The following is a 22,406-nucleotide window of genomic DNA, read 5'->3' on the forward strand; positions in this document are numbered from 1 at the left end:
TTTTCCGGCTAAAAACGCCCTCCTATACATGGTCATTTTTTTTCGGCTAAAAACGCCTTACTATACATGGTCGTTTTTTTTCGGCTACAAACGCCCTCCTATACATGGTCATTTTTTTTCGTCTAAAAACGCATTACTAAACGGTCGTTTCTTTTGGCTAAAAACGCCTTACATGGTAGTTTTTTTTTCCATCTAAAAACGGCTTACTGTACATGGTCTTTTTTTTGGGCTAAAAGCGCCTTCCTATACGTGGTCGTTTTTTCGGCTAAAAACGCCTTACTATACATGGTCGTTTTTTTCAGCCAAAAATGCCTTTCTATACATGGTCGTTTTTTTTCAGCTAAAAACGCCTTACTATACATGGTTGTTTTTTTCGGCTAAAAACACCTTACTATTCATGGTCATTTTTTTTCGTCGAAAAACGCCTTACTTCACATGGTCGTTTTTTTCGGCTAAAAACGGCTCATCGTTCACTTCAAAGATGTGATGGTGACAGGAAGGAGAGCATGAGAAGACAAGAGGACATGGAGAGCGCAACAATTTGATGGACAGAAAAATACCGTTCAAGAGTAAGCTGCATTCCAATTTGGACTTTGTGTTCACTGTTAAATAAAGAAAAGTGCATTTTTCCAGTGTATGTGGAGTTATATGTGAGGTTCACAAATTATGAAAATAAACATATTTTTATAACAGTCGTTTTTGAGACTTTTTTTAATGTGGGTCAAATATGGGTCATGAAAGATGTGGCTTAGTTGAGGTTGAATTCAGGCTGATATCAGGAACCTGTTCTGGCCCAGCGTCGGGCCAGATATGGTTTTACAATGCGGCTCAGATCTGGGCCGAATGCGGCCCACATCATGGATGCCAGACGTGGGCCACTGCAGGAACGTCATTCATTGAGGTATGTGGGCCGAGTGTACGTGCCGTGTCTGCCCCAGAGCTGGGCCAGACCAATTTTGCTGACTGGGTGGTTTTCTGATTAAACATGCCCTTTCTCCACCCGGGCATAGAAAACTGCTGGATGGAAATATTTGAGTTTCAGCAAACGCACATGCAATACACACCACACTGCAGTGGATGAACTCTTTCTTCAGTGTAACTTGCTTAACCAGCACAGAGATCCTAATCTGTTTCTTCATCCTCCTGTGAATTGTATGCTGGGGTCACATCACCATCATCAGTCCTTAGTAGGCATCTCCAGCCTCTTTTGTGGATTGTGATCACACATGCTGGCTGCGCTGGATCAATGTGGCGAGGAAGAAAAGCAGTAGCATTTGTTTGTTTAGACGAGGGGGTGTCAGGAAGCAGAGGTGACAAGGAGAGAGTTGAGGCCAGCAGGCCAATGCGGGGGCGGCGGGGGCCAGCACAAGCGTCTGGATGCGGAGGCTACCATGGAAGGAGGACAGGATAGACTGGAAGTGATCACACGAAACTGTCCAATCCACACCTCACATGCAGCAACACAAGTAGACAGAGAGTCATCTAACCACTGACTGTGTGTGGATTGTTTTTGTCAGTCACGCAAGGTATCTTTAAATAAACGTGTGTTTTGTGCTTTATCAGAAACGCCCCAGTTCCGGCTGAAATACTCGTATAGTTTCAAGTGTTCAAATCATGTTCTAAATGTTTGAGGCCATATTTTATGCTGACATGGTGGCTGTGGGAGTTGCCTTTGTGTATATTGACCTTTTCTTCTGCGCGCGGGCTGCTGAATGAGCTTATCAGTTGGTGGTACGCTCTTTGAGGAATTCTGCTGATATGACTTGTGTGCAGGAGACCTTGCATTCTCCCAAACCCATCTGAAGTTCTAATAATAATAATAAAAATGACCTCCTACTGTGTAGAAATAAAACAAAGATAAGCTCAAGGTCAAACGGAGGTAGTCTTTATTTCTGAAAAATACTTAAGCGAGCAAATGTAAACGTGTGTTGCCCCTTGGAGTTGGTCTGGCCCCATTGGGTATTGCGACCAATGAAGTGAAGCAAAGGCAGATTGTTAAATCACAAGCACACACAAATGTACAATGCAGACAAAAATGTGGAATTCAATTGTATTTTCTTTAATGTCGTGACTCTCACAAAAGGACAGATCAGATTCAAAATGGCACTCTTTTGGAAATGAACCCGGATTTAAGCCTCAAATGACATCTCGCACATTTCAAGACTGAAAGTATGAAATGTGAACGCGTGTGTGGAAATAACTGCATATTTTGCAGGACATATTATTGGGAAATAGTCCCTTTCATTCTGATTGTCTCATCGTTTACAATATGCTGAGCAGGCTTGTTGGTAAGTGTACATTTTCAACTTAGAGTAAGGCACACTTTTTTCAGCCTTAAGACTGATTGAGGTTCGATCACAGATTTGCTCTGGGTGTGGGGGCGTGGGGTGACTGAAAATCATCCACCTTCAGGAAACAGGCAGCTGGACATGATGGTAGCCCGGGGCCTCTTTTCACAGCATCTTGTTGGTACGATTCACATGGCACCAAGACCACTCAGATGTCCATTTCAAACTGTGCATCATCACCTTAAAACACACATAAACACAGGCAGTTTGTTATTCTGTGCGCGCAGGAACTCGTGTAAAGAAATTAATACACAAATTATACTACAGTTGTTTTGAAGAGTCCAGTGAACTTTTTGTCAAATTGAAGTACATATCGCAGTTCTCTTGAACATACCAGTGGTGTTGCTTGCAGCTGCAGCGCTGTTGTTTAGTAGTTCTCCATCGCTGGCCTTCTTCTCATTGGTTCCTGCGGAGGGGGGACTTGTCACACCGGGAATGTCTGGAAGGCATCGCGGAGGGGTCTTGGCCAGAGGAGAGCTGCGACACCCCAGCAGGAACTTTCGGTCATAGATAATCCTGGTACCTTTAGTATTGAAACACAAATATTCATTCAAAAACACTTGATAAAAAGAGTCCTCTTAAGAGCCTGTTTTGATCCATTGAACCTTTTTCTATTGCATTTTATCCTCTCCCCATCGCCACTCGCAGTTGAAGGTTACTGTCAAACTAAACATAAAACAAAGAGAATTTCACATTGTCCATTGAAAGCAAACATAGAACCTGCAGCTACCTGAATGCTAACATAGGATAGGAAACCACATACGCATGTTCTAACAATTAACATCTGGGTGGCAATGGTGTTACCATTTAAGCAACACAAACGGTGCTGCAACACGTAGACAGGCCATTAATATTCGTTCTCCTCCACGAGGTGTGGAAAAACAACAAATCTTTCTCCCAGAGTTAAGTTTCTCTGTGATTGAGGTGGCTTGCTGGATAAAACAGTGCACATACAAATGGGACAGTAGATTTTGTGGCCAACCAATTTTTTTGGCAAGCTTGCTCTGATATTGCTGAACCACAAGATGCATTTGCTCCATGTTGATAAGGTACAATGCATATTGACAGCATCTATAGCAGAGGTCTTCAACCATCAGTCAGCAAACTGGTACCGGGCCTCGACCTGCACTAAGACAGACCTGCAAGCATATTTTGTCCATCAGACAGGCGGAAATGTGCGCGACTCTGGCCAATCTGAGTCCTTCTAACATTGGTTTGCAAGTTGAAATAAACAGAATCTGCCAAGAAATGAAAGAAGAAACAGTACACAGAAAGCAATAATAATAAACTGACCAAATGAAGGGCAACCATGACTTCCAAAGATGAAGCTATTTTGACGAGAGAAGTTCCTACCCTAGTGGTCTCGCTAGAGTGACGCGGAGGAGGAAGCTGTTGTGCGTGCTATGTCGTCAAACACAAGACAATGTAAGAAATCCGCTGAATCATTTGAACAAGGAGCACCCAAGTGATCAAGAGGAAAGCATGAAAATGCGAGCAGAGTTTGCACAGCCTGACCACGTTAACATTAGCAGTTTAGTTGCTAACAAGTAGCCAGCAGCCACAGGATGCAGCAATCAATCATGTCGTCTTTTGTAATCTTGCAAGTAGCAATGATGCTAACGCCCCATGTAGGATCGTAACTTCATAAATGATAATACTTACATTCTCAGGGGTATTTATTTTTTCTATTGGTCCATTTCTCAGTAGTTCACTGTGTTATTTTATTTTGTTGTGCAGTAGAATGTTGATAAAACGTTGAATTACTCTATAATTATCTTTGTTGTCAGTAGCAGTGCTTTAAAATTGGCGAGGGTTGCCGGTGCGCAAACAAAATGTACTTGTCTCGACCGGTTCGTGACACAAAAAAGCTTGGGGCCCACTGAGCTATAGCACTGTGTTGATATCTACAACGGAATACCAGAAGTCAGAAGCCCTTGGAAGTCTCTCAATTTATGATGTCAACATAAACAAGCAAAATAATGTAATCAATAAAAAGATGAATTGATTGACTGATAGAAAAGAAAGAGGCAGCAATGTGCACTCATGATTTGCGCCTTATAGTTTTGAAGCTTGGGGCTGGAATATCTGCTCCAGCGTTCAAGTGTGGAGTTTGTATGTTCTCCCTGTGTTTGGGCAAGTTTTCTATGGGTACTTTGGCTTTCTCCCTCATTCCAAAAACACATTCGGTAGGTTAATCAAAGAGTGCAAATTGTATGAGAATGTGACTCTATATGGGCCTTGCGACAGGCGGTGAGTAACCAGACCACGGTGTACCCACCTCTAGCCAAAAGTAAGCTGGGACTTGTGACCTGATGATAAGCAGTATAGTGAGTTGATGGATGGAATAAACACAGACTGAATAAGAACTCACCAATTACCTTTACAAAGTTATTTTAAATTTGCTTTCTTACATTTATTCATGGCTAGGGAGTTGAAGTTTTTGAAGTACAACTAAGAAATGGGTAAAGGTTAGTCTTAAAGCTGACGTTTGTGTTTAAACAATTCCAAAAATTATATAAGCAACAATAGTAATAATTAATAATAGTGTGTACAGAGAATGGATGAGTAGACAGAATTATTTTCCTTGCGTAGTGAAATTGTTGATGGCACATTCCTCCAGACAACATAGTGACCGGAAGTGACGTCACAAGCACAGGGTCGGGTAATCGATACAGCCCATGCACTATCAAGATAACAAATCCACTGTATCATTTTCACATTACTTAAAGACAAGATAAAAAAAAACAAATTTTCTTACTACTGCCAGTTTTCTTTTCTCTTCGACTGATACTCTCCTACTTGCACAGTTTAGTAGGACATAACTTTGGCTTTTGTAGTTACGCGTTCAAAAAGAGAATAAAAGTAAAAAAAAACTATTAAAAGTTTGCTGCTCAATTCCAACCACTTCGTCCCATAAACGACGCTCTATCCATGAACCTTAGCAACTAGCATTAGCATAGCTTGCGACAATGGTAGGAAGGCTCTTCGATCCTATGTCTGCAACATCCATATCCACGCTCGCGGGGAACATTCATTAAGGTGTTGACGAATAAATGTACGTACCACCAGGAGTGGTGCTGAAAGCGGTGCCCCCGGGAGTAGTGGAGTAATCTTGGGGCATGTGCTCAGCATCGTGGATGGCCACCATCCTGCTCGACGGGATGGCCGTTGCATTGCTCGACTGGCAGTCGGTGGACATGTTCTCCAAATAAGACGTTTGCAATATCAATGGGATAGCGCTAACTAAAATCTGTTTTAGCTCAAGTAGACCAGGACAATTGAGTATCCGCCACCACGCTGTGCCTCGGATACGAGTATTCTCGCATAAACACAAATAAATACCGGATATCTTTAAGTGCAAATAATTAGAATACGTATGGAAAAAAAGTCACATTTCACTGAAATGCGCACACACACGGGTGGTTCAGGTTCTTTGTTAAAAGGACCTGAACACGTCCCCTCACTTGCACGCACACACGCACTCACAAAAAAACAAAACCACTAAAACAGCCACACAGGGAAGCTAAGTAACATCCACACGTGGACACGGTGAGCCTTCACCGCCCCCAAGCGGCCAAAAAGCCATTCCTGCACTCAGTTTGAATAAACACTTATGTGCATTGACTTGCTAAAATGCCAAAATTGCAAACTACCTTTACTTTTAAAAACCTTGAGCTATTGCCGGCATTTTTGTTTGAGTCCCCCTTTAAAAAATGTAATCATATTTGAATAAACAGACCCAAAGACTGAATATATAGACTGAAGCAAAGGCGACAGAAACTGGCTCGACAGGGACATGGAAAGTCACCTCTCTGACTTGGAAGGAGCTTGAGAGAGTGTACAGAGTGTAGCAGTTCCGACGAGATATACAGTACTTAGGCTCTGGTACCAGTCATCGTGAGAGGATTCTCTTCCAATCTGGAGTTGGACACAGTGAGAGGCACGATACTTTTGCCTTCCGGATCAGTGTCTGTACATTGGGGTTCATCCCTGTGGATGAGCGCGTAGCCTCCCTCCCAGTCTTTTTCCCCTGACTGTGGTTGATGGATGTGCTCAAACAGCAGTTCAAAGTTCCCATCCTTCTTGAAGTGCCTGGAGAGAAGCTAGTGAACGCTCCCGCAAGGGACTCCCTCATTCTGCTTCAATGCTCACACGGAAAACAACAGTGAGACTTGGAGGAGTGTGATTGGAAGGAACAACAGTATCAGAACCCAAGTGGTGTTCAGATATTGGACTTCTGTTCATAAACTAAACAAACCATTGTTTTTCATCATTATGATGTTATAGATCAGGTGTAAGGTAGAGCTGCATGATGTGTCTCATCAGAAAGAAAACACACACAAACACATTGCATTTCTTTATTAATTTTGTAAATGTTGAGCTGGTGTACAGAGAAGGTCGTCAACAGATGTTCTTGGATTTGATTGGATTGAAAGTTTTTTTTGAACATGTCGACTTAAAATTCATGTTTGATTCCCCATAACAATAATAAAAAAATGCAAACAAAACAAGTTCAAATACCCGCGAGACCCTTATTCATCTTCAGGTGCAGGCATTACCCAGAAGTCAACAGTCTCTTTGTAGCTACATCTGAAGGTTTGATGCTAAAAGTACATCCATAACATAACTAGAATCCCAGTTGACACGGAGAGGTGCATAGCATTCTAAGTAAATATATATTCTCTCATATTCTCTCATATTATATATATATATATATATATATATATATATATATATAGCCTTTTATGTTAAAAACATTTTCTGTGCATGTGTGCATTTGCATTCCTTAGTATTGAGTAATATGCTATTGCGTTAATATCCATCCATTCTAAAAGGAATATACAGTACATGTCTTCCCTAATTTTTGCAATGGAAATGTTTTTGCATGGATTGGTGCATGCCGTCACTTCAGTCGTCTCTTCATCAGTGAAAAAGCATCCCTCTGCGTGCACATAGCAAGACTCCTCCACATTCAGCATGTCGCCATGTGGAAGCCTTTGAAAGAATATACTGGAGAGTATAGGGTAAGGCGTGGGGGAGCGCATTGGGGGGTGGGCTGCGTTGAGGGAAAATACTTGTCATCATCTAACCATTGGAGCCATTCGAGATTTTTTTATTTGCACCCATCTAATGTCTTTAATAGATCCCCAACCCCAACCCTGACATCAGTAACAGCCCCTGCTTCAAAAACAAAGACCTTCTGAGCAAAACATAAGGGAAAGTACAGCATTACACGCGTTCTCTTTACCTCATTAGTGTAGTGAAATGCATCGAATAGAAAAAAAATATTGTGAATGATGGTTGGATGTAAAAACAAAAAACAAAACAAAACAAAGAAAAAGTTGGTGGCTTCATTGAAATTAGTCTAACATATGTTTGCAATGAGGGTGATGATCGACAGCAAATACGGAGCGTACAGTATACGTCTCATCTACTATTAGCATAGTCACTGCATCAACACATAACATTTACAGTATTACCAAGACTTTACATTCATCTGTGGCTGCTAAAAACAAACAAAAAAAACATCATACATCCATGTTTATTGCAACTTTTTGTGAGACTAAGAACAGGTAGTCAACACAATCCAATGAAGAAAAGCCTTACTGTAATTAAGTGATGTGAAATGGTACATTTACCGAGGTCAATCAATCATTCAACTTGGGAATTAGCTTTGACGGTGACCAACAAAACAGTAAGCACTTTGCTGACAAACCATCAGCATGAGGACATTTTCCGTAATTAGGACCGTGATCTCAAATAAATGACCTCTTTAAAATAATAGTTTCTCAAAGAGGCAAAGTGATCAAAATGTGCAATTCTAATGTGCTGACATCATTTCTGAATGGAGTAAAGCTGCGACCCACAGACTGAAATCCCGACTGCGACCCCCGGAATCCTCTCTCCGTGTTCTTTTATTAGTGTGCTTATTGCTTCCTCAGCATGAGACACAATGAAAACTAAACACGCTTGAGCGAGGGTGGGCTCACAGTTGTGGCTCAGTCTCTCTTCACAGTGGTTGCTGGCCGGCTCTGCAATATGTCCACGCAAAGCCAAGGAGACAAACATGAGAGCTCAACACATGGACGACCCTCAGCAAAATACGGGACATGCCTTTTTCCCTCATGGATGGAGGGGGGCGGGGGGTGACTTTGGAGACCGTCAGGGATTCCGGAGGTGGGCAGTACTCTAACGCTACATTGTTTAGAGGGACGCAGAAGTTGCATTTTGGCTTCTACGGATGAACACAAACCTCACGAGTGGAAGAAAATTGTGACGTAACTCCTCCTGGTTATCTGCCATTTACAGTGTTTAATGGCGCGAAGGTTCGCACACGGCCTCCTTCACTCCCAAGCACACTACACATTGTAACAGTAAATGGACCCTCTGTGTGTCAAGTCAGAGGCGAAAAAAGCACGTGGAGAGCATGGGGAAAAAACGGCAGATCACATTTGTATGTTGCTGTCCACACAAAGATACAGTCTATATAATATCATAAGTGATTATAGGTTCAGATTGAGAGGGAGAAGAAAAGGGAGGAATACCGTAACAGCATCAGGAAGATGTTAAACAACAATGCAACACCGCAGTTAAGTGCATACCGTAATATGTACAAGACACACATCCTTAGGTGATGGTTGTAGCACTGCTAAGCTTCCAATTTCTGCTTTTTGTTGGAGGAGAGGTCATAGGTCACCTCGACGCCTGTAGCTGTTATCGCTCCCATTTTGTGAAAAGTTAGATCAATGTTTCCCGGTTGGATTACACGTACAATACCCCATATTGCATAACTGTATCCACATAGCCGAATCGACCCTGTCGCCCCGATCCTCCCCTTCCCCATCCACCATCGGTATTTGCATTTAAACACAGGCCATGCGGCAGCAGTCGCTCATGCTGACAGACAACAGGAAGTCTGCGGTGCTACTTTTTTGTCCGTTTTGTTTTATAGGAAATCATGCTTCTACTTTAGTAGTTTGTACTCATGTTGTTGTTTTTTTTAATAATAAAAAATTGTTGTTAAAAACTACGATTACCCTTCCAGAATGTGCGAAAGCAGTGACTTGGTGCCATTTGTTTCCTTTGCCATTTTTTTTTTGTTTGCTTGTTTGTGAGTGTTCTTCAGTTTGTGTCATCTGCTGCTGGTCATGTGTCCATGTAGGATGTTTTTGGGGATGGGCTCAACTCCTGCAGAGAACTCTGAGGACAGAGGAACACATTTAGCTCATTTCGCACAATCACCATTTTCGACAGACCGCTATTGATGACAACGTTGGCCATCTATGGTGAGCCTTTGGGGAAAACAACATGGACAGTCAACCGCTGCATCCCTGCCGTGAATAGATTTATACTCTTCGGTACTGCCTTGAGATATGAGTGTTATTTGTTCTGTGATCACACTTACAACTCATGGAAATTGTTGCAGCCACCCTGCCAAAAACGTTGAATGAATGCATTTCTGAAGAATGAAAATAACACTCGATGAAACTGTACTTTGTCAAAGTGTGTCATGATAATACAATTAGACATACTTAAATACACTTTTACTGTATTTTCCGCACTAAGAGGCGCACCTAAAAGCCTTCCATTTTCTTAAAAGCTAACAGCGCCAATACCAACAATAATACTAATCAGCCAAACGACGGTTCAAAATCTCGAAAAACTCACGTTGGGTCACTTGCGTCTCAAGGCACCTCTGTGCCTGTAATTGCCAATCGGTTCCACAAGGACTACTTTTGTCTAAATGAAGCTCTTCAGCTTCCTTCAAAAGTTCATTTGCAACAAGCTACCACCAGATGTTACCAAAGCAATTCTGTTATTGCTTTGACCTGAGCAGAAAAACAGTGAATAGGTGAGTTTTTCTTTAAAAAAAAAAATGGAGGGTAAGTTCTCCCCAAAATTTGTGACGAGGCAGCGGTTGACTGTACAAGTAGTCTTGTGAAATAAATTTGACCACAGTTGACATTTATCTGTCCTCCACCTCCCCAGCGCCATTGTATTGGATATCCTGTTTACAACATGGAGCAAGCAGGAAGGCGCTGGCAGAGCTTGCTTCACATTCAGCTGTCATTTACTTGAAATACCAACAACCTGAGGAATGTAATGGCCCCACTGTAGGAAAGGGCAAGTACGGCACGCTACCACACAGACATCTCCATGCACACATATACACACTCGGGCGCGCGCATGGGTGCACACAAGCATGGTCACTTCAACCTTGATAACAACAACCTTATTTCTTTTGCTCAACTGGTCACACCAAACATGAAAAACAAAACATTTGCCCTGATGTGAGTATGCTGATGAACATGAATCAGTTACCGGTAATTTGTTTCAAACTCAGTGCAAAGCCAAGCGTTGAGCGAAAATCGAGGTCTAACACTAGCTTTGTTGTTGAGATGACCTTTTTCACAGCAGCCATTTTGACGTTGTAAAAGAGGAAACAGCAGAACGGATAGAAGTATTGGCAATATTATTAAATATGGCTAATTTCTATTTAGCAAGTGTCATGATTCATCCGCAACATAAACGTATTGATCTATATTTCTACGATCCAACTGCAGCCATCTGTGCAGAGGAAATATGTCGATTTAAAATTGTTTTCAAAGGAAATCAATAGATTGTGTCGATACGAGGAAACAGCATACTGGATTCACACAGACTTTATATGAAAGCGTGTGTGTGACTCGGCTCGGTGCACGTTGAAGTCTTTCAAGTGAGTTTAGCTATGCTTGCTAGCCGCTAACATATGCACACGTTTGGGACTTATTTGTCATGGGCTAACAATTGGCCCCTCATGGCCAAAGCCAGAGGGCAGCCGTCTTACGTTGCCACTTGTTACCTAGCAACATTTGTTGGGTTTTCGCTGAAAACAGATTTGTTCACTTTTTCACTCGCTCTCTGTGTACAGTATATCTAACACATTATTCCCAAAAGCTTTGTCTGATGGAAACCTCATGCTGTTTTGTTTCGAACCATTAGCATCTGACTGTTTACAGGCACCGCTGAGACCCACACATCTCCATTAAAAAAATGCTCTGAATTCAAGAGTAATTCTCTTTCTCACACATAATTCGTTTTCTTTCGCCCAACCTTAATCCCCATTCACAGGACACTACATCAAATGCACATGCACAATACATTAATCCAACATAAAAAGATACCCTCCCTATCTTGCTCTCTCTCTCTCTCTCTCCCTCTGCAGGTATAATGTTGGATCTACATGACTACTTATATCGGATTTCATTAGTTTGTGCAGGCATGCCTAATAAAATGTCCAGTGAGTATACTCAAACCCAAACAAATCGCTGTTCATCAAAAATAATAATTCTGGTAAAGCTAGTCACCTTTTGGTTTTGCTGTGCCAGCATCACATTGCAATATAGGATTAGTGTTGAAGTTAAAGGTACATTCAGTGGCATTTAATTCAGGAGGAGAGTGGATTAAATGCTCTCTCCCAGCACAGGTCATAACGAGGCGCACTGTGGGTGAGTCCCGTACCTGCGGGAAAGCAGCGCTCAGACTGCCTCACTGCTTAACTCTCCGCAGGCTGGCACATTTCACTATCTGAGCACCTTTCTTCACAGTATCCACAGTATCGGGCTACAGTCGAAGGAAGAGATGGGATGACAGGGGCGGAACGAAAGGCGGGAGGGAATATCAGTGAGGTGAAATGTTGAGGGAAACCAGGGAGGCAAAAAAAAAGAAGAGGATGGACAGAATAAATAAAAGTCAGAGGTGAAGAAAGAGGGAAACAAGGGGGGAACAAAGAAATGATATACATATATATAAATATATCGACAGGCAGGCAAGGCTGGCAACTGTAGATAAGAGCCATCCACTATGTGGACTGGACAGATGAAGGGTGGAGCGACAGAGCACGCAGTCTCAATTGAAGTACCACAGACTTTAAATGTCACACATTCATGAAGCATTTGTCAACAAACAGGACAAACGTGTGAGGTAGGTGCAGTTTAGCGATTGTTACAATAGCTGGAAACTTGAATTGTGTGACTGGTGACCTGTGAGGATTCTAGCTGGCAGTAATGACAGCGGCTGAGCATTTTTTGCTTCACTTCCATGCAGAGATCACAGGGGAACCTCCGAAGGTGAACGCTCAAAATGTGGCACGACACGAAATTCGAGTGAAATGATTGGGAAAAATATACTTCACATGTTAAAAGAAAACGGGTACAGTGACGAATCTCAAAAATGTGGCGAGATGATTAAATTGACATGACATTTACTGTTAAAAACAAACAAACACCTTTTCGATGCCATCATGGAAGCCCAAGTGGTGGTAAATGAAAGAAAGGAAAAGTGTGACGACGACCTATTTAGTACAACAAAACATGCATTTATTTCTTTTTATTAGCCATTAGAAAAAAAAATCAGGGCAGTCGAGTTTTTCATAAACGTGCATATGAAGGCTCCAAATAGCTCACAGGTGTGAATGTGAGTCTTAACGGGCATTTGTGCCCTGTAAATGCTTGCGGCAAGGACTGCACAGGGTTTCCCAGAGTCCAGCTGAGGACAGGTGCTACACAAAACGGGTGGATGGGAAAAAAAAATCAAAATGGAGTTCAACGTGCATCTTCCTGGATTGTGTTCAACTTTGGAGGTTCCACCAGACATCGCACGCCTCTTCTCTACTGCTTGACAATTATCATCATCATCATCAAAGAGTGAAGCTCATGCATGTTAAGCTTCTTGGTGATCTTGATGCGACCCTGATCCAGGAGCTCAAGCCTCACCAAGATACATGATGTCAATCAAAGCGTCGCATCAGATGACTGAATCATCTGATGTAAATCGGTCCATCTGGGCTAAAAGTAGGGGGAGGTGGGACGGGGTGGTAATGGTGAGACAACTGGCTGCAGATCAGAAGCCCACCTTGCTGCTTTCCCGGCCCAGGATGGCGTAACTCATGAACTGCTCGGCGTCCACCTCCAGCTCGTTGGCGTCCTGCAGAGAGCCGTCCACGCTCACGTCCTGAACGCCATCCTCGCCCTTTCCTCTGCGCACGACCTTTCGCACAATCTGACGCATACAAAGGTGGAGTTGGGAGTGGGCCGCAGAGAGTTTCAGAGTTTCATATTCAGATTCGCGTAAAGACGCCCCATTTTGACATACTCCCTTAATCCGCTACAAAGCAATCATTAGAATACTAGTAAATCCCCAAATAAATAATTGATGATAATAATTTTAAAAATGCTTTGTTTTCTGACCGGTCTGATCACCACGCTCTACTGCTTTGTCGTGATTTAGCTTCACTTTGAAGATGCCTACTATTGTTGGTTGCCCAATAAAATGCTTATACTCCATAACAGAACAATGACAAGTGTCTGACCTTTTTAGTGATCATGTTTCCATGCTCGTCCATAAACTGTTCCTCGCTGACCTGTTCCCCAGGAAGATCTTCCATTTCATCCCCCTGTGGACAGGGAAGTGATCAACATACAATTGCTACCTTTGGTAGACTAAAACATTCAGGAGAAATTGCACAGTAAAAAAGGGTGGATGACATTTGCGTGAACAGATTTGTCCTTCAAGGAACTGCATTATACTGACGATGATCTGCTTGCAGCTTGCGAAAAAAGTAACATCCACGATCACCAAATTTAACGTAGACAGTAACCAATGTTCAGAATTATCAACAGTCAAAGTTCAGACTTCAAACAAGGGCGTAGCCAAAAAAAGAAAATGTCGGTGGGGTGGCCAGGGTGACACAACACCTCACTCAGGGGTGGCCGTGGGCACACATCACTCACATGATTTTAAGCCCCGCTGAAACAAATAAGTCATTGTTCATCACACCATCCGCAGTCAAGAGGTACACATATATGGAACCTTTCCCAATACTGTACACTCAGAATACAAGCAGGAACAAGTCGAAAGAAAAAGCAACCTTTGGCTGAGTTTAAATGATGAATGCCTTTTTTTCCCTGTTGATTTGCTTTTGTTTACCATCTCGCAGTCTATGTCGATCTCTTGCATTGATCCGGCAGCCAATCAGAATGGTCACTTGTCACCGATGGCCGATGCCATTTTTTCATACTGTGATTGATGGCGCCTTCATTCAAATCATATCTAAATATGCACAATGGCACAAAAACTCCTCATGTTTCACAATGCTAAACTTTTAGTTTTACTTTTAGTGTTGCTCCTGCTTGTATTATGAGTGTGTGTGCAAGATTGATATACTCTGTGTGTATGAGACCAGACTGTGGATGGTATGATAAACAATGACTTCTCTGCCATGTTGGTTACTTGAGAGAGTGAGAATAATGATTTTAATTCATACGTAAGAATAAAATGTCCTTTACTGAAAACATTCTTTATGCATTTGCAATCAGATCACTTGTAAAGTTCTTCTTTAACTAAGCATGTAGATTGGCCCCTGTGTGCAAACACTTCACCTGACTTCTGACTAAAATACTGTCAAAAACAAAAACTAAACAATTAAGCAAAAAAAGGTACCGGTAAGTGCAGATAATCACCCCAAAAGCATGACCTACATGTTATTCCTTTTGGCAACACTTCAAAGCGGTTAGATGAACCGTTTTCAAATTTCCTGTGCAACAGCAAAATATGTCAATTTGCTACTAATTGCAGAGCATTATTAGTTTTTCCTTCTGAAAAACAAAATGATGATTTATCAGCAACCACAGCGTATCCCACTGGACATAACAGCTGTTCTACAAAACAATCTGCTTAAAATAAGGTTAGCTCCGACCAAAGCAATGACAACGATAGAAATGTCACAGCTTCATCAGAAACGAACACTTTTGTTCATTATGGGATCCCACGACTACGTGTGGTCCAAAGCATTAGTTCAAAAATACATTTAACGTAATATAACTGAAAGGAGAGTTCCGCAGAAAAAATAAATCAAATTCCTCTTTACAGTAAAGTCAAACAGTGCAGCTAATGTTCCTGTCCTCCCTTCCTGAAGTACCTTGAGGATGACTCTCCTGCGAACAACCCTGGTGGTGACATTCTCCTCTTCGTCAGCCACGCCCTCCCCCTCGCCAAGCTCATGGTCAAGCTGAGCGTGGACGTAGGTGAGGATCGAGCGCACGGAGCCGCTGGCTATGTGTAGAATGTTCTGACAGCTGATGACCAGAAAGGCCAACAGCACCAAGCTGAAGAGGAGCTCCGTCACCAGGGCCCACATTGCAGAGCGCTCGTCAAACCTTCAGCGTCTTTTTCAATCCCAAAAAACAAACCCAGCGACAGCTGCAGCCCCCGGCCTGCCTTCACCGTCACACTTTTGCTCTTTGGTTTCTATCCCTCCATAAAGCGGGGCAGTGGGCCCTTTCCCTTCGGACTCGATTCCTTCCCCCTGGTGGATCAGGAGGACCCTGTCAATGACTTTGGTGGTTGTGGTGGCGGGGGTTCTACTCCCACCTCTCTGTCGCTTTGACCATGTGATCTGTGAGCTTTAAATACCTCGAGATCATTCGGTGACCCTGGGCAGCCACATGCAGCCATTCTTGATGTAGACATTACTTTTAGCACTACCTGGGTGTCTTACGGATTATCACGTACAAGCGCAGTAAAACGTCACCACGATGTGTAGTTACAAATAAGCTGCAATAAAATAACGTATCTGTGAGTTTGAAATTAAACAAAGCTTTGTCACCACCATACAAAGTGCCCAGATGCTCCAGAAACAAACGTCTATTTGTGCTTTCTTCCACACTTCCAAAATTGTGGTTGTCCTTTGCAGTGTGATGTCATGAACGTCAACATGTGGGAAGGACCTGGGCGGGGAGTTTGTAACATGAGTGGCACAGTGAGAATTCTTTCTATATTTGGCCTCACATGCTGTTTGTGTCCATCTTCGGCCTCAGACTGTATATGCCTGCTTAATGTGTATGTATTTTGGATATACTGTATAGAGCGAGGAATCTGATGAGTCTTAGACAAAATTAAGATATACTGGACTGAGAATCCACATATACTAGCTGTGAATCAGATTTGAAAGCATCTTGCTAATTTCAGTATTTGCGGGTGGAGAAAAACAATATTTATATTTTGACATATACTGTATTGGCGCGAATATAAGACGGTGTTTTTTGCATTGAAATAAGACTGAAAAAGTGGGGGTCGTCTTATATTCGGGGTCTAGACATTATACCCATTCACGACGCTAGATGGCGCCAGATATCATTGAAGCGAATGCTGAACTTGACTCCCCAGGCCAAAGTGAACCCCTGTCACGAAGAATAAAAATAAAAATAGCGGTAAGAAAGAAAAGAGAAGAAAATAATAGAAGAGATAACAGAAAATGGAGAAACATAGCGACAATCTGGAGAAAAGTGGGTCGAATATCGGCCAGGTTAACCGGCAACTATGGAGAAGTTATGATGTAATTTACATTTCAAAAATCAGAAGCCATTCATTTACGAATGTGATTGCACTTTAGTTTACATATTTAAATGTTCAGATATTAAGATTTGAATGAGGCAAAATAACATGCTTTTCCTCTCAAATATATTGTTATAATCATTTGTTTCAGATGTACTGTAATTATTTTCTGCATAAAAATTTATTTGGTGTTCAAAAAGTCTTTTTTCAAACTTGAGTCTTGAAAAAGAGGGGGTCGTCTTATAATCAGGGCCGTCTTATATTACGGTATTAACTGAACTGGGCTATGTCACAGCTTACACTTGCAAGCTAATGAGATCCAGTACAAGGGCTGGAGAATGCCTGTCTGTAAAAATAAACGATGATCAGGGTCAGTTTTTACTGGCAGAGCGGTATATATTTTTTAGAAGTTGAATACTACCGCAAAACACAGGCAATGTGAAAAGTTGTTTTCATCACTGCTTTTATGCTTACATCGGAAGAATCACAAAAATAATTGCAGAAGATTTGCTGATGCACCTTTAAAGTAAGGGCCAAATGAGGAATTGGTTCCCCTTTTTCCCCATTTGTGCTTGCTAGCAAATACTGCCCAGTGTTTGCTCACCTGTCCTTTGAAGCGCACGTCATCCCAGGCCCTCAGCTCTGGGGCCCTGTGGGGGAAGCCCAAACCCTTCTCAAACGGCTGGGTACCCCGGAAGTGCCCGCGTAAAATCTCAGAGTGTCCCATGTCCCTCACAGGCTGCAGCAAAGCCTCCTGGGACAAATGGGACTGGTCTCCGTCCATGGCGTTGCAGCAAGACGATATCATGGTGTCAATGACTTGCCTAGATTTTGGCTGGTTGGCCACCCAGGTCTGCGGGTCTGTGACTGGGATCCACCCTTGGCCTGTCTGTTCCTGGAGGTAGGAAATGAATGAGCTGCTTCCACTTCCATTTCCTCCATTAGATGACCTGGAAAGGAAGAGCACATACTCAAGGTTCATGCACACCAAAATACAATTCTATCAATATGCTGCATTTTTATTTCTACAAATCTTTGCAAATGTTAACATTTTCAAATGATGACTTCACCAGTGAGCTCTTTTTTTTTTTTTTTTTTTTTTAGAACAGGCCCGCTGCCTACTCATGTGGTCTTTGGGCGCTCCCTGGTGCCCGCGGGCACCATGTTGGTGAAGATTTTGAAATTAGCCTGCTAGCGTGTTTTTATGGTGTTGTTTAGAATAGTTTGTATGAATGAGCCGTCAGGCACAATGGACCCCACGTCAGATGTGAATTGTGTTTTGACACCCCGATTGTTTTGCTGGCGTGATGAATGTGGGTGGGCGGGGTCAAACTCACCTGTCACCATTACGATCCGCAACACAGGTGAGACCGGGTGACTCACTGAGTCGGGCATACAACCTTTGCTGTCCTGCAACAAGAGAAAGTCCTTCCTCTGAACTCTGAGTCCCTCCTCCTCCTCGTCCTCCTCCATTGCCACCAGTTGTACTGGCGACGGCCGACATCTCCGAACTCGCCTCTGACCCCTGCCCATTGTTCAGTCCATTAAGATTGATACCAGCGATGGTACCGCCAAGCGAGGCCGGGGTGGCGGTGCTAAGCGAGTCAACACCCATCTCCGAATCATCCTCGGGCAGTTCGATCGAGCCGCTCAGCACGACGCACCCTCCGCTGGTGGCGCTAGCCCGACTGGCAGGCCGACCCAGACTTCCATAGGGCAACCCGAGCAGGCCCTCTGAGTCGTCGGCATTACTGCACTCTAACGAGGAATCCTCCACAGGCACTAGGGAGGGGGAGTTGCCGGAGGGCCACACCTGCACGTCTGACATCTCCATGAGGGTGTCCTCCTCTGTGGTGGCGATGGGCGCGCAGTCCAGGCTGGAGACCTCCTGCCAGTAGGGCTCAGCACCCAGAGGCGAGGGCAGGTTGTATTGCATGGAGGCCGGTGACAGAAGCTCATCCTGCGCCAGCCCATAACCTGGAGCGACACACAGAGAAGCACACTGACACCCCCCCCCCCCCCCCCCCACCACCTCGCTCCCCATCTCACAGTCGCGGTACCGGGAGCCTGGGAGGGGGAGAGTGCCCCTTTGCCCGGAAGCTTGGCAAATTGGGGAGGGGTAGAGGAAGCTGAAGGGGGAGGAAATTGTAAAGGAGTAGGAAGCGAACACAGGAATGAGCAAAGACAATCAAAGAGGAATAAAAGTGCAGAGGAAATCGAGGAAAAGAGCATGGATTTTTAGAAGATGGGGGAGGGTTGTCAAGTGCTGACAGGAGGGGAGGGCCAGTAGTAGCAGCAGCAGACACATATGGACCAACAAGGTTAGACTGAGGCCAACTTGAGACTGATGCTGCTCTGCTGGCTGCCACCTGTGGGGAAACGACAGCGGTTACAGCCCCCCAAAATGGAGCCGTTAAATCCATCCAACATGCGGCAATCAACCCACTCGAGTCACGTGCCTCTCATCCAGACACACGAAATCGCCGTCACACTTCTGCATGCATTCAACCCCGCTCAGGTTAGTATTGTTGTCAGGCTAAAGAACATGCATGCAAGCCATCTCATTAACACACACACATACACGCACACACACACACACCCTGTGTGGCCTCAAAACATTTTGATCCAATCCAAATGAGAGCGCGAGAAAACATTTAAGCTTCTAAGTATAGGAGAAGTGGTGTTTCCGATGTAGCGACAATTTTCAGGATTAAAATAGTCAAATCGCATTAATTTGTGAAATGGCTTTGGACTCAGGTCACTCCCACGTGTGGGGAAAGACATACTGTACACGGAAAGGCAGGCCTGCTGTTTTAAAGCACAGGAGCAGAAGTTTTATTTTCCTTTTGTTTTGTTCTTCAAAATAAGACTGGAACTGCACTTGAACACACGTTGTTGCAATCGGCATGAAAATGATGAGCTGGGGTGAATTTGTTGAAGTTGCCCTAAGCAAAGTAAACAGGCTGCAAAGTGGAACGTAGAGCACGCAGTGAAACAGGAAGAATTCTCCCCCTCCCCCTCTCCCTCCCCCACCCCCACAACCAGGCCTTCATGCACAGCAGAAAACGAGCAAGAGATAAGCGTCAGCGTTTCATTCGCTTCATGCTCAAGCACTGCTGAGAGTGCAGCAGACATCTGAGACAACTTGCGACCTCAACCACCTTGTGACCTACAAGCTACACGAACTCTCATACTCCAAACTGCTGCACTGTGATCACAGTGACAAGTGCCTGTTGCTCATTGCATTCGGTCTAAAAAATGTGAAACTCATTCTAAAGGGTCTCACACCGTAATCATGTGCTATTACATTTACATACAATAGTGTTGTGACTGGAAATCTAATAGGAATTTAATTACCATTCCCAAATGTTGACGTTAATAGTTTACAGTAAAAATGGAGCGAAGGTCGTAAAGTATACGTATCTGTATTTCTTGGGATTACAAAATATCAGACCACTTTTTGAGGTCATCGGGGGGGGGGGTTTCTCCCCCAGCAATCTGCAATGCAGCATATTAAATACAGTACAGTAGTATTCTAACTTGCCCTCTTCCTGTAAATAAATCAAATTCCTGTAAATAAATCAAAAGATACTGGAAAAAAAACATCTGCAAAACAGACGGAGTTGACTGTGTGATCAATAAAAGACTTAAGACTGGAAGGCAACACAGTGAAACCGATGGGAAATGTACATTACTGTGCAAACGTCTCACTTGCTTTCTTATTTAAATGAGCTGGTAATAGAAAGACAGATACAGTTAGCAGGATTAAAGATTTCCACAAACATTGAAGAAAGGCACACGGTGCCCGGATCAAGAGAATACGATACATTCGAGATTAGGGTGTGCCGCAAACATTTAATTTCATTCATTCAACCACTTTGACATCATTGGAACACGCTTTACTACTTTGTAGTCACAATCTGGAGGCTAATTTTAACTTGGTCTGCCCAAACCCCCGGGTCCCGCCCGCTGCTGGATTTAACTCCTTAACCACACTCTCAAACACAACTGGAATTCGCATTGTCACCCAATGACTCTCTCTTTACTGAGAAATATGATTTCTTTCCTGAGCTTGTAAATGTCTTTGAATCTACGGTAGATGCATTTAAATGTTGTCAAAGTGTGTTCTGTTAATAAGCTACTTTTCCCTTTGCTTTGCCTTTGAATGCCTTGAGCTGCTCTTTTTTGTAAATGCTTTTCGGTGTTGCGCTTTTGGGTGAGTGTCACACAAAGGGATACCTTGTGTGCAAAATATCATTAGAATTTGCATTGCCTTGCCTAACAAATCTAACAATGGCCTCTTTTTTGCAGACTTTTGCACGGTATTGTAAATACATGATACAGAAATAAAGCGATGACATGGCACACTGATGGGAGGACATGAAGCAGCATTGGCTCGAATACAAACACGAAGATGAGCCAAACAGATTGATTAACAAGGACGTATTGAAAATTGGGGTGGGTGAGGTGTCTGGAGTGGGGGAGGGGGTGCAACATGAAATTGAAACCAACGCGATACTACACACAATACAACACTTTGATTTGTTACATAAAACACTCCATCAAATGGTCACCCGTAATGGTGAATCAATCACAAAAGCACAACATTCATTCATGAACACAACAGACTCTTGCCATTGATTACAAAAAAGGTTCGCCACCTTTTTTCACCCCCCCCCCCATATGAAGACCACCGAGGACAGAAAGGAACATTCACCGTAGTCATGCCATGCAAAGGTAACCGTGAGATCCAGTTTCAATGCATTGTTAGAGATCTTAAATCGTGCGGCTCAAATGCAACTATGAGTGTGCAAATGCAGGGGAGGCATGCACATGCAAGGCTTGCTGGGCAAGGGGGAGGACATTGTGGGGGGAATAATAAATAGAAAATAGAGGGTGATGAACATAGAAGCAAAGTAGGGGAGAGAGCGAGGGTCACCTCCCCTCTCCCATTGGCCACTGAGTGCACACAGACTGTGTGATGTGAATCATTCACAGAGCGGACACTTACAAACGTGGGAGTTTCAAGACTCTTACCAAAAAAAAAGAAGCAAGAAATAAAAAAAATCGCAAAAGAAAAATGCACGAAAACGTCGCAAGTAAATCAAAGAAAAAATATGGGTCAGAGGTCAACACGAGATCGGCAGGAGGTCGGAGTTCGGAGAGCAGTAAGGAGGAGGACGAGTGAGGCTGCAAATGACATGTCCACAGAAAAAGAGGAGGACAGATTCACAGGGAAGGACAACAGGGCTTCCAAAATGACATTCAGTTCACCAACAGCATTATTGGTTCAAAAGAAACTTCATGCAACATCGGGCATGATGAGTTCATCAAAATTATACTGCAAAGTCTCTCCAGAATCAGAGGGTATATTTTATTCTCTCTATGTACTTTTGACTGTCTTAACTGTGAAGGATCTGAGCAGGAACATCGTCAGACAAAAAGTAAAGCAAGCACCCTCATTTCCTGTAGTTATTTTTCAAAAATATACTTCCATCTAATATCGATGGATAGTTTTAGAAGAACGTGTTTTCCTTTGCATCCTTGCCGTTCCCGTTCATGTCAAAAGACACGATCCGCGCCTCGCACAACACTTGCACCAGGCACAAAATTAGAACCTACTGACACAACCCTGACACATGATCTCCATGAAGTCAATAATTAGTCTAGTATGGTCAACCTGAT

The 22,406-nt window shown here is 43.3% G+C and overlaps 2 protein-coding genes across 15 annotated transcripts in view; both read right to left on the reverse strand.

Annotated features, from left to right (window-relative positions):
- Positions 1–2,038: 2,038 nt before the first annotated feature.
- On the reverse strand, positions 2,039–5,867 carry LOC147204861 (eukaryotic translation initiation factor 4E-binding protein 2-like). The gene is made up of 3 exons (XM_086112325.1): positions 5,412–5,867; positions 2,683–2,871; positions 2,039–2,528 (listed from the first exon to the last, which is right to left on the reverse strand). Exons 1-3 carry the CDS (start codon positions 5,545–5,547, stop codon positions 2,497–2,499), a joined length of 357 nt encoding a protein of 118 aa, XP_085968451.1. The 5' UTR covers positions 5,548–5,867; the 3' UTR covers positions 2,039–2,496.
- Positions 5,868–6,692: 825 nt separating this feature from the next.
- Positions 6,693–22,406, reverse strand: part of ank1a (ankyrin 1, erythrocytic a) — an 84,851-nt gene continuing 69,137 nt past the window's right edge. For 8 of the 14 annotated variants that reach the window (XM_086111819.1, XM_086111823.1, XM_086111818.1 and 5 more), the window contains 6 exons: positions 18,059–18,698; positions 17,326–17,671; positions 13,699–13,782; positions 13,242–13,388; positions 11,850–11,951; positions 6,693–9,548 (listed from right to left, as the gene is read on the reverse strand). In XM_086111819.1, coding sequence (XP_085967945.1) covers positions 11,877–11,951; positions 13,242–13,388; positions 13,699–13,782; positions 17,326–17,671; positions 18,059–18,698 — 1,292 coding nt within the window. In that variant the 3' untranslated portion in view covers positions 6,693–9,548; positions 11,850–11,876. Of the gene's footprint in view, positions 9,549–11,849; positions 11,952–13,241; positions 13,389–13,698; positions 13,783–17,325; positions 17,672–18,058; positions 18,699–22,406 lie in introns of those variants that run through there. The other 6 variants (XM_086111826.1, XM_086111828.1, XM_086111824.1 and 3 more) reach the window with 5 other exon arrangements.

The sequence above is a fragment of the Hippocampus guttulatus genome, chromosome 5 (assembly GCF_054856545.1).
Source record: "Hippocampus guttulatus isolate MCC_2025c chromosome 5, RoL_Hgut_1.0, whole genome shotgun sequence".
NCBI lineage: Eukaryota > Metazoa > Chordata > Actinopteri > Syngnathiformes > Syngnathidae > Hippocampus > Hippocampus guttulatus.

Coding starts and splice junctions, on each gene's coding strand:
- LOC147204861 (XM_086112325.1), bottom strand. CDS start 5,547: ATGTCCACCGACTGCCAGTCGAGCAATGCAACGGCCATCCCGTCGAGC. Junction 2,872..5,411: donor TTTCAGCACCACTCCTGGTG/GTACGTACATTT, acceptor TCAATACTAAAG/GTACCAGGATTATCTATGAC. Junction 2,529..2,682: donor AGCTGCAAGCAACACCACTG/GTATGTTCAAGA, acceptor GTGTGTTTTAAG/GTGATGATGCACAGTTTGAA.